Source organism: Strix uralensis, chromosome 12 (genome assembly GCF_047716275.1).
Source record: "Strix uralensis isolate ZFMK-TIS-50842 chromosome 12, bStrUra1, whole genome shotgun sequence".
NCBI classification, from domain to species: domain Eukaryota; kingdom Metazoa; phylum Chordata; class Aves; order Strigiformes; family Strigidae; genus Strix; species Strix uralensis.
In genome coordinates this window covers 22,424,782-22,440,893 of record NC_133983.1, presented here as the reverse complement: position 1 = coordinate 22,440,893, position 16,112 = coordinate 22,424,782, and the positions used below count along the sequence as shown (strand labels likewise).

The 16,112-nt window shown below is 62.9% G+C and overlaps 1 protein-coding gene across 4 annotated transcripts in view; it reads left to right on the top strand.

Moving 5' to 3' along the window:
• GSE1 (Gse1 coiled-coil protein) overlaps positions 1–16,112 on the top strand; it is a 102,838-nt gene that overhangs the window by 35,389 nt on the left and 51,337 nt on the right. For 3 of the 4 annotated variants that reach the window (XM_074881354.1, XM_074881355.1, XM_074881359.1), the window contains one exon: positions 1,440–1,605. In XM_074881354.1, the coding sequence (XP_074737455.1) occupies positions 1,440–1,605 (166 nt within the window). Of the gene's footprint in view, positions 1–1,439; positions 1,606–4,206; positions 4,351–16,112 lie in introns of those variants that run through there. The other variant, XM_074881356.1, reaches the window with a different exon arrangement.

Sequence of the window (16,112 nt, the reverse complement as noted above, 5' to 3'; positions counted from 1 at the left end):
TCCCCGCCATGACCCTGGCCCAGCCTGCCACTCCCTGACCGCGTCTTGCCCAATGCTGCTGTGACGCATGACGGGAGATGATTAATGCTAATTAATGATTAGTTGCTCCGGGTATCAAAGTGTGCCCCAGCCCTTTCCCGTGCCCACAGGTAGGGGATTGCTGCCCGCTGCTGCCGGTGGCATCACCCCGGGAGGAGGGGAGGTGGCACAGCATCCCCCCTGGGACCCCGGGGAGGTGTCCCTGCCACCTCCAGGGATCCCACCGCAAGTTTTTGGGGACAAGGCCTGGTCCCTGGGCTTGTCCCCTGCCTGCTGTGAAAGTCACGTTCTGTGAATCCTTGGGAAATAGAATAGCATCCTGCCATTGCCGGGGCAGCTGGTGGCACCCCGCCAGTTGGAGCCGGTACGTGGTGGCACTCGAGGACTCGCGGGATGTGCCGAGTGCTCGCGGTTGTGTGGCGCTGCCATATGGATTCCATAAATTAAACCTTTCCAGGAAGCGAACGGTAAATTTATACGTCCGCTCGCGTGCGTGGCTCATTGAGTCTAAGGGCTTCCCAGCAAAAAACTCACCTACCATCCATCTCGCTTCGGCTCTCCGTGTTTATGGGACTAATCCTGAGAAAAACGGGATCAACATAAAATCCTCGCCATGCTGCAACCCTGACCCTAAAGTCCCCAAATCGGGAGTGATGTGTCCCCTGTGGCAGAAGGGGGGGTCACCTGCATCCTGCCGTGCCCTGGGGTGGGCGCAGCGTCCCAGGGAACCCGCTCGGGTTTGGGGGGGCCGGGTTGTCCGTGTGTCTGTCCCAGAGCGGCGCGGCGGTGCCGGGATGTGTGCGGCATCGCTGACTGTCGCTATTAAAGCTAAACAGAAGCGGCGACAGCCCAAGCGATGTGCCTGGGCGCGCCTGACGCGGGAGGGTGACAGCTACAACAAACACGGGGGGGGCCACAGCAGCGCCCGGGGACGCCAGGGGTCGGGGAGGGGGACTGTCCCCAAACTGAGTGAGGAGCAGCAGCAACGCTGTTCCCATCCCTGTGGCACGTTCGCCTCGCACAGTGATGGCGGGGGGGGTTGTTGATCTCGAGTAAACACTGCCCGGTTGAGTAATCGGGAGCTGCCTAACCGGCCAGCTGCCGCCGGCAAGCAAGGGGACGCTGCTTTGATTCATGTCCTCTCCCCCCCCCGCCTCCAGCCTTTCTTGTCTGGCCGCGCTGGGAGCCATCGGCCGGATCCAGCTGTAGCCCCGCGGCGCGGGCTGGCGTGCGGCTCCCTGCGCTGGCCACGTGCACCGGCTGGCAGGAAAACAAAAGCATCCTGTGTCTGTGTACCCCCCCACCCCATGCCCCCCACCCGTGCCGGCGGTGCTCCGGCCCTGCCACGCTCAGGCCGAGGAAGGGAAAAGCGCTGAGTCTCTGTCCTGCTTCTCTTCCAGGCGTCTTCTTCGTCCCTTGAGACAGCTGCCGCCAAGCCTGCCGCCGGCGAGCCCCGGCACCGGGTGGCCAGCGCCAGGGAGAGCCCGGGGACGGGCGGTGGCACTGCCCCGGACATCGGCCAGCGGACGGCTTTGGATGTGGAGGGTGCGGACGCTGGAGCCACAAGTAGGTGACGGATGCTGGGAGGTGTGGGGATGCCATCCCCGAGGGTTGTCCCCTGCCCCGTCACGGGTCCGCCGCGGGTTGGGTCTCCCGGTGAAGGCTCGCACACAGCGGCGGTTTGGGGTTGGGGCTCCGAAACCCGCAAGCCTTGCCGGGAAGGTGACCCCGACGGCACCTCAGTCCCTGCCCGTCGTCCCTGGGGCCGTGAGTCAGGCTGTAGGTGCCAGGGAGAGCCGCGGCGTTGGGCTGGCCGCGCCGGGGAGCTGGGGGGGCCCCCGAGGCTGGGCTGGGCCGCGGCTCCCCGGACTCGGCCGCCCCGTCCGTCAGGAGCAGCAGCATTTTTGGGAGAGGTATCACGCGTGCTTCCCGCCTGCCGCCTCCCTGGCCCGGCTTGTTTGCCAGCCCTTCCCGGCGGGCGCGCCGTGCCGTGCCGTGCCGCGCTGTGCTACGCCAGGCTGCTTTGATCTGGCAGCAACCGCCGATGCCGGTTCCTGGCGTTGGACTGGGGAGAGCCGGGAACCGCAAGGTGCAGCGGGCAGGGAGCCGGCGCGGGCAGGGAGCTGGGGCGGGCAGGGAGCCAGGGCAGGCAGGGAGCTGGGGCAGGCAGGGAGCCAGGGCAGGCAGCACTGGCTCTGTGGGGTGAGTGGGCTGCTTGGCAAGGGCGGGGGGGGATTTGTCACCCCCGCCATGTCGCACGAGGAAGGGCACTTCCTGGGGACGTGGTGGCCCGTGTCGGCCATCAATCAGCCCCAAAGGGATTCGGCCACGGTTTGGGACCCCGCAAGGTGCTGTGTCCCCCGGGGAAGGGGGGGCGCCGGGATGCATTTGCAAGCTGCTCACAGCCCAGCCGGCAGCGGCACGGAGGCAAGCTGGGAGCTGTGGCCTGGAACGGGCCCGCTGGAGTCAGCTCGGGATTTATTACCCTGCCAGTGGCTGCCGGGCAAAGGTGACAGTGACTAATGGCTTGTTACACGCCTGCCACATCTCATCTGCGCACCGCGGCCGGCTGCCGGCGCTCCCAGCCCCGGTGTGCCGGCAGCCTGCGCCTGCCCTCCCTTCCCGGGGGTGGGGGACAAGGGCGAACCCCCTCTGTTTCCCCACGGGGACCTTGGCCGGGGCGGGTGACAGTGACGGCTGGCCGGCTTGGCACGGGAATTCATCCCGGTGCCGAGGACGGAGACCCGCTCTGGCATCATCCCCCTGCGGCGCTTGCCGCCTGCGCTGTGGGCTGGCATCCCTGGGGGTCCCACCATATTCTGGGGCTTCCCAGCCAGTGGCACGTCCCAGGGTGTCCCTGTGTCACAAACAGGACTTCCTGGGGCGTGAAACTCCTTTCGTGGTTGCAAAACCATGAGCCGTGCTTGCCACCGCTCTGCTGGCACGGCGGCAATCCTGTGCCGGGGTCGCCGGGCTGGGACGCGGAGGAGAGCGTGCGTGTGCGGATGGATGCTGACAAAGCCACAAATGCATTCACTAGGAAAATTAAAAAATTAACAGGCATTGGCTCGCTCTAGATTAGTAAAGGCAGGGAGATAAAAGCGGCTCTTTATACCTTGTGAGAATTGCTGATAAGGGCATTTGTTCCTCTGTATTCTTTAAAAAGAATGCAATAAAAATTTAAAATAGAACGGGAAAAGGGAGATGGGGGGGAGAAAGCGCTGGTGCTGCCGGCGAGGAGGGCTGGGGGAGGCGGCGGGCAACACCAGCGCCGCGGGCAGCACCGGCCTGGCAGGCAGTGGGGCCTGTTGGAAGAAGAGGAGGAGGATGGAGGGGAAGAGAAGGCAAGGGTGAGCTGGGAAGGGGCTTGGGTGGGTGCGTGTGGCGGTGGGCAGCTCGCTGGATGCTCCTGTCGTGGCCTGCGTGTCCTTCTGCAGAGATGCAAGTTCATGGCTGGTGTTGTCGGGACCAAATTCGTCGCCAAAGTCTGCTGGGGGAAGCTGGGGGGTCCTGCCTGTCCGAGCCTGCCGGGCCTGTCCGGCGGAGGGCTGAGCCCCACCCGGCTCGTGTCACTGGTGTCTCCAAACTGGGTGTGGGCAAAGCCCACTGCGTGATGGCACAGGGGTGGCCACCACGGTCCCCACCCGGAGGGGACGGTGCTGCCCCCATTCCTCCACCCGGTGCAGGGGGTGGGTGCAGGGAGGGGGACGCAGGGTCCGGGCTCAGGACCACCCCGAGCGCTCGCCGTGATGGGTCGCCCACACCGGTGTCCCAGAGCCTGTTTGGGGGTCCAAGCAGTTTTGGGGTGGGGGGTCAAAGAGCTGGATGCCACCCCAACCTCTCGCCCTCCCCCTGAATGCCGTGGTGGGGGTGGGGGGACACACGCCTGTGCTTTGGGGTCAGGGCTGCCACCCCCCATCACCCGAATTCTTGGGGGCACCTTCCCCGATGCTTCACTGCGACCCCCATGGGGGGGGGTGTCTCCCCTCCTTCCCCAGCATCCCTTTTAGGGGACACCCCCGCCCTCCCCCTTTGCGGTGCCTCCCTCCCCCTGGGGGGACGGTGCCAACCTCTCGTCCCCGCCGTCCCGTCCCCCCCCCGCCCCCGTCGGGGCCCTGCCCTGCCCGGCCCGGCCCCCGGTGAGTCACACTCCAGCCGTGCGGCTCCCGGGGCGGCGGGCGGGCGCCGAGGGAAGCAGGAAGCGGTGGGGGGAAGGCTCGGCTCGGCTCGGCTCGGCTCGGCTCGGCTCCCCTCCCTCCAGAGCTCTGCCCATGGAGGAGCGCAGCCCCCGCTGGATGTCGCGGCCGATGGGTGAGTGCTGCCTGCGCCCCCCCCCGCCCCGCCCAACCCTGGGCCCCCCCCCGACTCCAGCGCCGCTGGGGGGGAACGGGGGCTGCGGTGACTGGTTGTGCTGGAAGAGTGGGATGGGGCTGGTGTGACCCCACCACCCGCAGACACCCCCCCTTAGTGCCTTCGCCTCTGCTGCTGGGTTGGGGGGCTTCGGTGTGGGGTATGGAGGTCACCCTGGGGTTGGGGGACCCTGTCGTGTGGGGGACAGAGGTCACCCTGGAGTTGGGGGACCCCATGGCATAGGGGGTGGAGGTCACCCTGGAGTTGGGGGACCCCGTTGTGTGGAGGACAGAGGCCACCCTGGGCCTGAGGGAACCCGTGGTGTGGGGATGAAGGTCACCCTGGGGTTGGGGGACCCCGCGGTATAGTGGGTGGAGGCTGCCCAGGGCTTGAGGTACAGTGTCATTTGGGGGATGGAGGTCACCCTGGGCTTGGGACACCCAGTGGTATGGGGGGCAGAGGCCTTTGGTTTGGGGGACCCCATCGTGTGAGGGGTGGAGGTCACCCTGGTGTTGGGGTCCCTGTGGTGTAGGGAATGGAAGTCGCCTGGGGCTTGGGGGACCCTGTCATGTGAGGGTTGGGGGACCCCATCCTGCGAGGGGTGGAGGTTGCCCTGGGCTTGGGGGACCTCATGGTGTGGGGGGCAGAGGCCTTTGGTTTGGGGGACCCCATCGTGTGAGGGGTGGAGGTCACTCTGGGCTTGGGGGACCCCGTGGCGTGAGGGATGGGTGGTTGCCCTGGAGTTGGGGGTCCAGCTGGGGGATATTGGGGGGCAACAAGACCCACTGGGTGCTGTGGGCTCAGGGTCCGGTTGGCCGAGGTGCTACATTGCCACCGAGACCCTTTGGGTCTTTTCCTGTGGCGGGGTCCTGGCCCACGGGCTGGTGGAGCACATGGGGCTGTGCTGGGGGCTCGGCCGGTGGCATTGACCTTGGCACGTCTCCGGGCCTCGCTGTTTCCTGAGCCGAGCGCTGCCGTGGGGCCGTGCCTCAGTTTACCCCCTCACCGCTCCTGCCTGAGCGCGCAGCTCTTGTATTACCCGTGTTTCCAGACACCCGGGACCGCCGGGGAGGGACCGTGTCACTAACGGAGCCCGACGTGGGGAGCCCGGCCACCGCATCGGGGTGATGCCACCATGGCTGTGGCGTCTCGCCCGGCACCTCGTCTGCCGCCGTGTTTATTGCTCTGCTCTGGCCTGGCTCTCCCACCCCTGGCGGGCCTTGCCCTTCGACCTGGGGCCCGGCGGTTCACCGTGCCGTGCTCCCGGCCGCGCCGCACTCGTGCCCTGAGTCGTGCCGCGTCCCAGCGACTACTTGGCGCGGTGAAGTCGATGCCAGCGCCCGGCTGCTGTCCCCAAACTGTGGGCAAGCGCCTGCTGCCAGGCCATGGAGCAGCACGGTGAGTGCCCGGCTCTCTTCCTCCTCCTCCTCCTCTGGTGCTGAGCCAGGGGCAGCAGGAACAGAGCTGCGGTGGGTGCCGTGTGGGTGCCCGTTGGGCCACGAGCGAGAGCCACGGGGGGAATTAATGGAGGGAAAAGGCAGCGGGAAGGCAGCGCCTCTTCCTGCAAGCGCGCGCGCGTGCGCGCCGCCGGCCCGGTGCGAGCTTGGGGGTGAGCCGGTGTGGTTTGTGGGTGTGCCCTCGCGGCGGGGCGAGGCAAGCGTGCGCCCGGCTGCGGGTGTGCTTGGCAGCCTGTGCGTGTCACCCGGTGGGGAGGTGGCGGGTGTGATGATGGCAAGCGAGCGGCAGCTGGGCAGGGCTGGTGGTCGGCCAAGGCCAGCGGCCACTGTGGGGGCTGGAGGTGGGGTGGTGATGTGTGTGCATGCACACGCGTGTGCATGGCGTGTGCGTGAGGGGGCTGTCTGCACACACGTCTGCACACATGCGTGTGCGTGTGTTGCACGACTGGCAGCGGGTGGTGCAAGCGTTGTGTGCTGAGCGTGCTCACCCTCCCCCACCCCCCACACCCCACCCCCCCCCGCCTTCCCCGCCACCTTGCTGGGTGCACACTGGGGTGTGCGTGCGTGTGCGCACGTGAGCGTGTGTGTGCTCACCCCTGGGTGCCTGCGCTCGTGTATGCACGCACGAGTGTGCACGCCCGGGGCCTTTTTCGGGGGGGTGTGTGTGTGTGTGTTGGCTGCAGGGCAGGCAGCATTACAGCGGAGACAGTGGCTTTGGCGGGGGGCCAGGCTGGCGGGGGGGTGCCGGGGGGGGTGCCGCAGGCCGCAGGCCGGTTTATCGCTTCCTGACGTGCCAGCGCCTGGGACGGGGTTGCAGGTTGGGGGGGCAGCGCATGGAGGGGGGCGTTATTTTTAATCTCCACTCTCCTGTTCCTTCCTCGGGGCCCCCCCTCCAGCCCTCTGCCCCTCAGTGTGGTGCCTGGCAGCCCCCGTGGGAGGTGTGGGGCTGGGGTGGGTGGGGGGGGCCTGTGCCTGGGGGGTTTCAGCCCACACCAGCTGTGCTCCAGCTGGGTGCAAGGCGGTGGTGCCACCCCCCTCAACTCGGGGGGCACGGTGCCACGGGTCACACCTCTGTCCCCACACCCTGGGTGTGCGGTTTGGCGTCACAGCGTAGGCAGGGGGGAAAATGGCCTTTGCCTGCCTCTGCCTTCACGTCCCGGTGGGGAGACCCAACCGAGACCCCCCTGTGTGCTGGCGCTGCTCGGGTGCATCAGTCTTGGGGTGTCAGGGTGCTCCCCGGGGGGGCCCACAGGGCATCTCTGCCGAGCCCCAGCTCCCCGTCCAGGAAGGGGCAGCCAGGACGGAGCTTGGCACGCCGCGGCCGCCCGGGCAGGCTGCCAGCGGGATTGCCCTTGAAATAGCCCTTGCCGTGCCTCGTGCCTCGGCTGCCCTGGCTGCTCGACTGCGGGGGCCACCCCATGTCTAACCCCCCCCCCGGCACCCCACTGCCTGCCGGCGGTTACAACGCGGCGCGGGAGGAAGCGCGCCCCGGCACTCCCGCGCTGATAACGGCGACCGCCTTATCGCGGGGCCTTCTGCAAGGCCGAGCGACACGAACCCCCCCCTCAACCCTTATCTGCCTCGGCCGTTGGCCCTGGCTGGGCTTGCAGCCTCCCCTTGACCCCCCCAGCACCCGGCGTAGCGCCCGCGGGGTCGGCCCTTCGGGGGCGGCCGCTTGGCAGCCTGCCCCCTCTATCCTTTTTGAAGTTTAAAATCCATTTAAGTCAAGAGGAGGGAAAGTTATTGCCTCTAAAGCCCCTTGCGTTGAGCAGTAAATCCTCTTTGCTGTGCCGACGCCGCCTCTTAGCACCCGCGGGACCAGGGGTGACTCCCGGGGGGGGCCAGGCTGTGTGTGTGTGTCCCCCTTCCAGCCCTGGCACCCTGCGGGCGGGTGCTGCGGGTGCTTTTATGGCTGGGAGAGAGCGGGGAGCCCCATGTGTCCCCCTGAAGTGTGGCCAGCGTGGGGTTGGGGTCCCTTTGAAGCCCCCCTGCCTTGCTGAGCTGGCAGGAGCATCACTGCTGCTTGCTCACCGCTTGCTTGCCACTTGCTCTCCACCTCCTTGCTCACACCGATTTGGTCCAGAAAGGGGATTCCCCTCATGGCATCCATGCCCCGGTGTCCCCCACAGGGAGCCTGCACCCCCCCGCTGCCGTGCACCCGGCGGGGTTTGAGGCTGATGGAGCGGGAGCTTGATGCGCTGCTGGCACACTGGCGTTTTTATTTGATTTCCCTTCTCCAGAGCTGGCAATATTTAAATATTAATGCCTGCCTCTAATTGCTGTGTCAGAGGAGTGGGTTGGCACGGGAGCGGGCGCAGGGGTGGCAGCGCTGGCTAATTTTGTTGTCTCGGGGAGTGTTTGCCGAGGAGAAATGTTTGTGCACGCACACATGTGGATTTTTTTTACTCCCTTGGGATTTGCTTGGCCCTGGCAGCGCCGTGCGGCGAGCGGGGGGGACGAGCCTGATCCCCCCCCACCCTATATTGCAGTGGGGTTTGCAACAGGGCACCCTGGCATCCGGGAGCCCCTTTCCCGTGACCGGGGCGGGAGGTTTGATGGCAAGGAGGGAGGGTGGTTTTTTTTGCTTTTTTTTTTTTTTTTTTTAATTTTTTCTTGGGGCAGAGCGGCGTCAGATGCTTGTGTGCTCGCTTCCTGTAATAAAGCGACCGCCGGCGCGCTTGTCACCTGCTCTCTGTTGTGCTGCCAAGCGGCAGACATGCCGCTTCTTGCTGCGGGCCCTGGCGTGCTCCCCGCCGCCGCTCCTCCCGCTCGCCCCGGGCGCTCGCCCCGTGCCAGCGCGGCCTTAGCAGGTGTTTCGGGGAGGGTGCGACGGTGCCTGTTGCTGCACGCCCCATGCGGGTGGGGGCCGTTTAACTGTTCCTCGCCGCGGCCGTGCCCCCTTCGCGCCCTCCCCGCCTCTCCCGGGGCGTAGCGGTGATGCCGGGGTTCGGCATGTGGGTGCTTGCACCCAGGGCCACGCGGTGCCCCTCACCCCCCGGACCCGCCGCTGGGGTGCCGACTCCTCCCGTGCTTCGTGGCCCTGCTGCTCGCCGGTATTTGGGGTGCGGGGATTGGCAAAGCCCCATGGCAGAGCCAGCCCAGCTGCAGGCGGGTGGCTGTGGTTGTCACCGGCTGTGCTGCATGGTCAGACCGGGGGGGTCCACGCAACGTGTGCCACGACGCACGGGCTGTGCAACCTGCTTGGCACTGCTGCTGCCCGCCGTGCCGTGCCGTGCCGTGCAACCCCTTCAGATGCACAGCCCTGGTGCCAGCACCTTCCCAGTGCTCCTGGGGGGGCGGATTTTCCCCATCGAGGTTACCTCTGCTCGCCTCAATGCGCTCTGGATCCCCAGCCCTGGTGCCACCCTCCTGCAGCTGTTGCTCCTTGGCCGCTCCTGCCAAGGCCAGGGCTGTGCAATCTCCTTCCTCCCGCCTGGCACCGCTGTCCCCATTAGCCCTGCGGCGAGGCGCTGCCGTTTGCCGGGGTCCTGCTCCCGTTAACCCCCGGCCGCAGGGGTTCTGTACCACCATAACCGGGCAGGGAGGCCCGTTGGAAGGGGCTAACGTGGGGTCTGCTCCTGAGGGACAGCCAGTGCCTCTCCCCAGCCACTTGCAGGCTGGAGCATGGTAGATGTGGGGTACAGGGAGAGCTGGGGGCAAATTACACCTGAATTTTCCCCCGTGGGGGAGGCAGGATGGGATTTTTCTCCTTCCTACCCACATCCTGCCCTGGTCCAGCCCCAGCTCCCGGCATCGGCTTTGTTTCCGCCGTATAACAAGATGATGGGTTAGGGTCAAGCTGTGGGTTCATAACTTGTTGGAAGACTTTGCCGAACAATAAAGGTGTCTGGCTTTATATCTGCTCGTATTTTATCCGCGCCACGGCCTTTCCCCAGTGCCGGCCGGGATTTACGGCGGGGGATATTTGAACGTGTCGAGGCGAGCTGGGGAAGCCGAGGCCAACCCCCCTCCCCACGCCTTTGCATTCAGTGCCTGTGCGCTGAAATATTTACCTTCCAGCTCCTCTGACAGTTCAAGCCGTCTCGTGAAGCAAAGGTTATTGAACTGCGAATGTTATGACATTACATTTTTGTGTCTGCACTTTCAAGATGCGTGATGCAGCCTGAATGATAAGTGATCTCGGGGTTAAGGGTGGTTTTTTTTTTTTCTTTCTCCTCCTTTCCCTCCCTCCTGCTCTCCTCCCTGCCTCGGCGCGGACTGTTGGCTCTGCTGGGGCTTGATAACGCTCCCTTTTATTGCCCTGCCTTTGCATTCCTGCAGCTGGTCTCTCTGCCGTTGGTGTGGGTGCTGGGGAGGGTTTTAGGAGGTGGGAGAGGGACATTCCCAGAGCAGAAACTGGCCACACTGGTGAGTGCCTCAGTTTCCCTAACCCTGGGCTTATCCCTCATGCCATGGGGCACACCAGGGTGGCAATGGTAGCACCCACACCAGCAGCCCCTCTTGTTGGAGGATGATGATGGCGATTTGGGTACCCCGACCCCTCCTGCATCCCGGCGTGGAGGGAAACGCGGCATCTGGTATCCCCCCAGCGCCGTGCTGCGGGGCAGGAGGTGATGCACAGTGCTGGTTGTGCCCCAGCCCTGTTAGTGGGGTTTTGGGGAGCTGGCAGGGCTCCAGGCTGGGTTGCTGGAGCAATGCTCCCCGGTACCCCGGCTGTCTGGGCTCTGAGCTTCTCAGCAGCAGTCCCCACTTGAGACGCAGCATCCTGCGTGGCTAAGTGGCCCAGGGGACATGTGGGGAGGGGGACAAGTGACAGCGGGGTCTGGCCTGTCCCATACACACTAGAGGGCAGCAACAAACTGGATCAGCGGGCTGCGTTCAGTCCCCCGGGATGTTGGGGGGTCTAACTCCCCAAATTTGCCCCAGCGCGGCAGGTTTGCAGCAGGGGAGCTGCTTGTTTTTCAGGGATGCTTAACCAAATCCGTCTGCAAAACCGAATGCAGCCGAGCAGCAGGATGAGGGCCCTCAAACCAGTCCTACCCGCGGTCTCGTGTCATTCCGGGAGCAAATTAATTAAGTCATTCCATAAATTTGGCCACGTTTGCTGCCGGTGAATCACATCTATCCCCCCTGCCCCTCCCTCCATCCTTTTCCCTGGGCTCCCCCCTCTCCTTGCTCCGTCTCGGCTCCCTGCTAGAGTCAACATCTCACCCCGCAGCGCCTGGAGATTTCTATCGGCTCGGGGCCGGCCGAGCATCCCGAGCATCCCGGGTCGGGGCCGGCTGCCAGCGCTAACAGAAACCAGCTGTGCGGGCGGGCGGGCAGGGGGGGCCACCGGGGAAGGGGGGGAAAAAAAAAAAAAAAAAAAAAAGAGGTCAGGGCCCGGGAAATTAAATGTTCATAAACGTAGGCCCGAGCGCTTAAAAAGTAGGGCAGTGCCATTAAATCTCATTAAAGTTTAATACCTATCAGTGCCACTTCAGGCAGCCCTTGGACATTGCTTTAATTTGATGGGTGTTAAGGGAGAATTATCAAATAATTGTGCTGGCTGGGGACTTGCTTTTATCATGTTACATGGAAAGCTCTCCCGGCTTTGTGCCGCACATCAAAACAGCGGCGGATAGGTATTGTTCTGGGGAGGGGACGGGGGGGGGGGGGCTGCAGGGGGGGTCCTCACTGTCCCCATTGCCCTCAGCAGTGGCAGGAGGGATGAGGGACACCAGATCAGGTTGTTACAGGGATTAGCTGCCCCAGTGATCCGTTTTTTCTGCCCAAATTTAACCCATCTGCCCTCGTGCGGGGGGGGTGTCTGCTGCCCCACGGCGGCATCCCTGGGGGTGGCATGGGGACAGCGAGCGTCCTGCCATCATCCCCACGGGTCCTGCCGGTGTCCCCATGTCCCAGCAGGGTCGTGCCGCCCTTCCTGCGCCCGCTGCCTTGGGATGCTGGTGTGGAGCTGTGGACGCTGCTAATTAATACTAATTTTCGGAGAGGCTCTGGGGACTGGAGGGAATTGCCGACGGGAGGTGCCGAGCATGCCGGGGATCACCAGCTCTGTGCGGAGGCGAGCACATGGGCCCATGCATTTTTTATAGGGTGCACCCAGGGTTATTTTTATTTCTTTCTATTTCTTCCCTCCTCCCCTCACCATAAAAGTCCTGGTTGATAAAGAATTAGTGCCAGGTCGTTAGTCCTGGTTTTTATGAGATAAACCCGGGCGCAAGGTGCTGTCATGTAAACGCCGGGGCCAGGGGAGCGCGGGGACGGGGAGAGCAGAGCTGCTGCCATGAATTATTCAGCAGCGCCTGATTTCACATTATTCTCACTGATACTTTTACAACCTGTCAGTAAATAAAAAGATTCTACATTATTTATAGAAATGGACCCGAATTGGTTAGGAGAATTTACTGTTGCTATTATTAGGGGCTGCTCAGCACCGCGTTAATGAGAGCTGGGTGATGGCAAACGCTGCTTCCCTCCGGCTCGGTGTCCCCCGCACCCTCCTGGGCTGCCACCCTGCTCCCCAAGGGTGGCTGCGTCCCCACGGCCGTCCCAGCTCCCTTGGACGGGGCCTGTTCACGTGTCCCTGGCTGCAGGCTGGACGTGGAGGGATGAGGGTCTCCCTGGCTTTGGGCTGCTTGAAGTGGGGATGTCTCCGTCTCCTTCCCAAGGACATCTCCTTCCCAAAGACGTCTGCTTCCTGGGGACATCTTCCTGGGAACATCTCCTTCCCGGGACCACATCTTCCCGGGGATGTCTCCTTCCTGGGGATGACATCTCAGGGATGTCTCTTTCCCGGGAATCTCTCCTTACCAAAGATAATCTACTTCCTGGGGATGTCTTCCTGGGAACATCTCCTTCCCAGGGACCACACCTCCCCGGGGATATCTCCTTCCTGGGGTGACATCTTCCCAGGGATGTCTCCTTCCTGTAGACGTCTCCTTCTCTGGCACATCTCCTTCCTGGGGCCACATCTTCCCAGGGACGTCTCCTTCCCAGGGACATCTCCTTCCCAGGTGCCAGCCCTGGGACACACATCTCTGCTGGGTGGGGGGGTGCTTTCCAGGCAGGGTGCAATTAGCCTTTTGACCCCTCTCATGCATGTGCCCTCCTGGCTCTGCATCCCAGCACGGCACAGGAGTGTGGGGGGGGCTCCACTTCCAGCCTGTCCCCCCTCCATGACCAGCTCCGAGCAGGAGCCATCCCACCCATGTACCCTCCAGCCCCCCGAATCCCATCTGGGCTTCCTGCATCCCTGATGTGACAGCTCCAGGGAGGTGGAAAAGCGTTGCACAGGGTTGGAAAGGGGAAGGGGGGGGCTCGGCTGTGGATCAACCGAGGCAGGGTGGCGATGCGCCGTATGGACAAACGGATGGAAAAACCGAGAGGAAACCCAAGAGCGTAATGGTTTGTCTGCGGTGTCCTAAGGTGGCTGCTCCCAGCCTGCCGGTGACAGGTTTATTGGCAGGCAGGCCGGGCTGGAAGGATTGTCGGCTATTTACAGTGCTGGGGCCGTGACTTTGCGAGCAGACAGTTAACATAAATTCACATGATGGATCAGTTATCACTTCATTGAACTTGTGGCGGATCCATTGAAGGCTGTGCAGTAACATACTGTTTCCTGGCTCTGCGCAGCGCTGGGATACATTAAATACACTTTATTTATAGCTTACCATTGCTGCACTGTGGGCAGGAGAATGCAGCTTTTGCAACTATCATCTAATTTTATGATGAGCATTAAAGCAAGGCCTATAATTTGCACCTTTTTATTCATTAGACACTGGTGCAGCCATAAGTCAAGAATGCCCAGGGATTTAGATGCAGATCCAGAAGATAAACTATTGACAAGCCAGATGTATTTTTACATTAGTGTGCCTTTACAATAGTTTATGTTGAGAGTGGAATATAAATTGCATTATTAAATACGAACCACTCTTGTAACCGCTGCTCTGCCTGCTTCTGTGCGGGCAGGGTGGGATTCGGAGCGGCAGAGCAAGGAGGCTTTACCTAATGGCTCGAGGTTGGGTGGGGGATTTTTATTTTGGCTTTATTTTAGCCCTGGATGTGCCGACGCAGCGGGGCAGGGGTCTGTCCCAGGGCTGTCCCCGCGAGCAGGCGGTGGCCCTGTGGGATGTCCCCGTGGGGAGCAAAGCCATCCCAGCCACGTGCCCCCACCAGAGACCTCCGCTCGGCCGCTGCCACCCGGCCAGCAGTGAGTTAAATCCTTTTGTTTCCGAGGCAATACAGTTTATATTATGAGCATGAATAAAAGATGGTTGTGCTAGGGGTAGCTGTCAGGATCTTCGCCGCCTATAAAGGCTTCTACTGTAGCTTGACAGTAAAAGACTGTGTTTGGGGACTGATGTGGTTTCTCAAAGGAGCTAAATAAATAAGGGACGCTTATTTTTACACCAGTAAAGGCTGCTGGAAATTTAAAGCCCTGTTTATCTCTCTGAAATCGCGGTGTTTATTGTTATCTCATGTAGGGGGAATTTGCATGTTCGCTAATAATTAACCGAACCCAGCGCTTCTCCCTCCTGTACGTGCCGCGGCCCCGCCATTATCTGGGGGGAGGAAGCTCTTGCAAATCAAACGCAAATATTGACCGTGCCTGGGCTGGGCAGCCTGCGGTGGCCGGGTGCTCCCGGGTGCCCCGTCCCGTGGCCGCTTTGGGGGGCAGGACGGAGGGACTAGGTGCTTGTATGCGGCATGAGAGGGCTGATGGGAGCCATCCCTGTGGCCACTCTGTCCCCATTGCCACCTCGTCCTTATTTCCACCCCATGGCCACCCCATTTCCATGGCCACCCTGTCTGCATTGCCACCACATCCTTATTTCCACCCTGTGGCAACCCCATCCCCATGGCCACCCCATCCCCATGGCCAATTTCCACCCCTTGGCTACACCATCCCCATGGCCACTCTGTCCCCATTGCCACCTCATCCTTATTTCCACCTCATGGCCACTCGTCCCCATGGCCACCCCATTCCCATTCCCACCCCATCCTTATTTCCACCCCATGGCCACCCCATCCCCATGGCCACTCTGTCCCCATTGCCACCTTGTCCTTATTTCCACCTCGTGGCCACCCAATCTCCGTGGCCACCCCATCCCCATGGCCACTCTGTCCCCTATGGCCACCCTGTCCTTATTTCCACCCCTTGGCCACCCCATCCCTATGGCCACTCTGTCCCCTATGGCCACCCTGTCCTTATTTCCACCCCTTGGCCACCCCATCCCCATGACCACTCTGTCCCCATGGCCACCCTGTCCTTATTTCCACCTCATGGCCACCCAATCTCCATGGCCACCCTGTCCCCATTGCCACCCCATCCCTATTTCCACCCCATGGCCACCCTGTCCCCATTGTTGCCCCATCCCCATTGCCACTGCAACCCCATTGCCACCCCATCCCTATTTCCATGCCATTTCCCCCCCCCCATCCCCATGGCCACTCCGTCGCTATTGCCACCCCCCCCTCATTTCCACCCGGTCCCCGTTGCCACCCCTTTGTGCCCGGTGCTAACAGGCGTCCCGTCCCGGTTGCCGGTCCCCGCCACCACCAGATGCTGCTGCTCCGTGTCACACCATCATGTCGCTAGCGGAGTGTAACGGGGAGAGCAGTCGGTGCCTTTGTTTCTCCTGTTCTCCGCACAGCTGTCACTTCCAGTGATCAGTAGAAAAATCATCACCCCACCGGATCATACATATGGAACGGTGTCTGTGCGGAATATTTATTGTAACATGTGTCGGGGCTGTGCCGGTCACAAGCCCCGGGCTTGGCTCACGCCGTGCCAGCCCCGGAAGGATGCTCCGCTCCCCCGGAGCTCTGCCTGCCGGGGTGGTTGTGTGTGTGTCACCGTGGTGGTGTCACCGTGGCGGTGTCCCCATGGTGGCTGGGGGACTCGGGGCTAATTGCACTTGGTGACCTTGGGCTGTGCAGCACCGTCTGCCTCAGGGGGGACTGGGAAAGCCCTCCCTCTCTCCCAGCCTGTCCCCAACCTTGTTCCCAAAGGATGTCCCCAAGCTGGGGGGGGGGGTGGCTGAGACGTGGGGGCGTGCAGAGCCCCAGCTGGTGAAGCTGCAGGCTCCTTCCTTGGGGAGCGGAAGCCCAGGGGCTGCCCCTTGCTGGGGTCACCTATGGGGTGACTTTTGGGGTCTCCAAGGGCAGGAGGTGAAGGCTCTCGGGAGCCTTGGCCCCATCGGTGTCTCCGGGAGCTCTCTCCCATCTCCGGAGCTGTCAGCTCGGCACCTTTCATGTGTGATGGGTAAACAGCGCGGCGCGCCCGCCGGGGAAGGCTGTTGG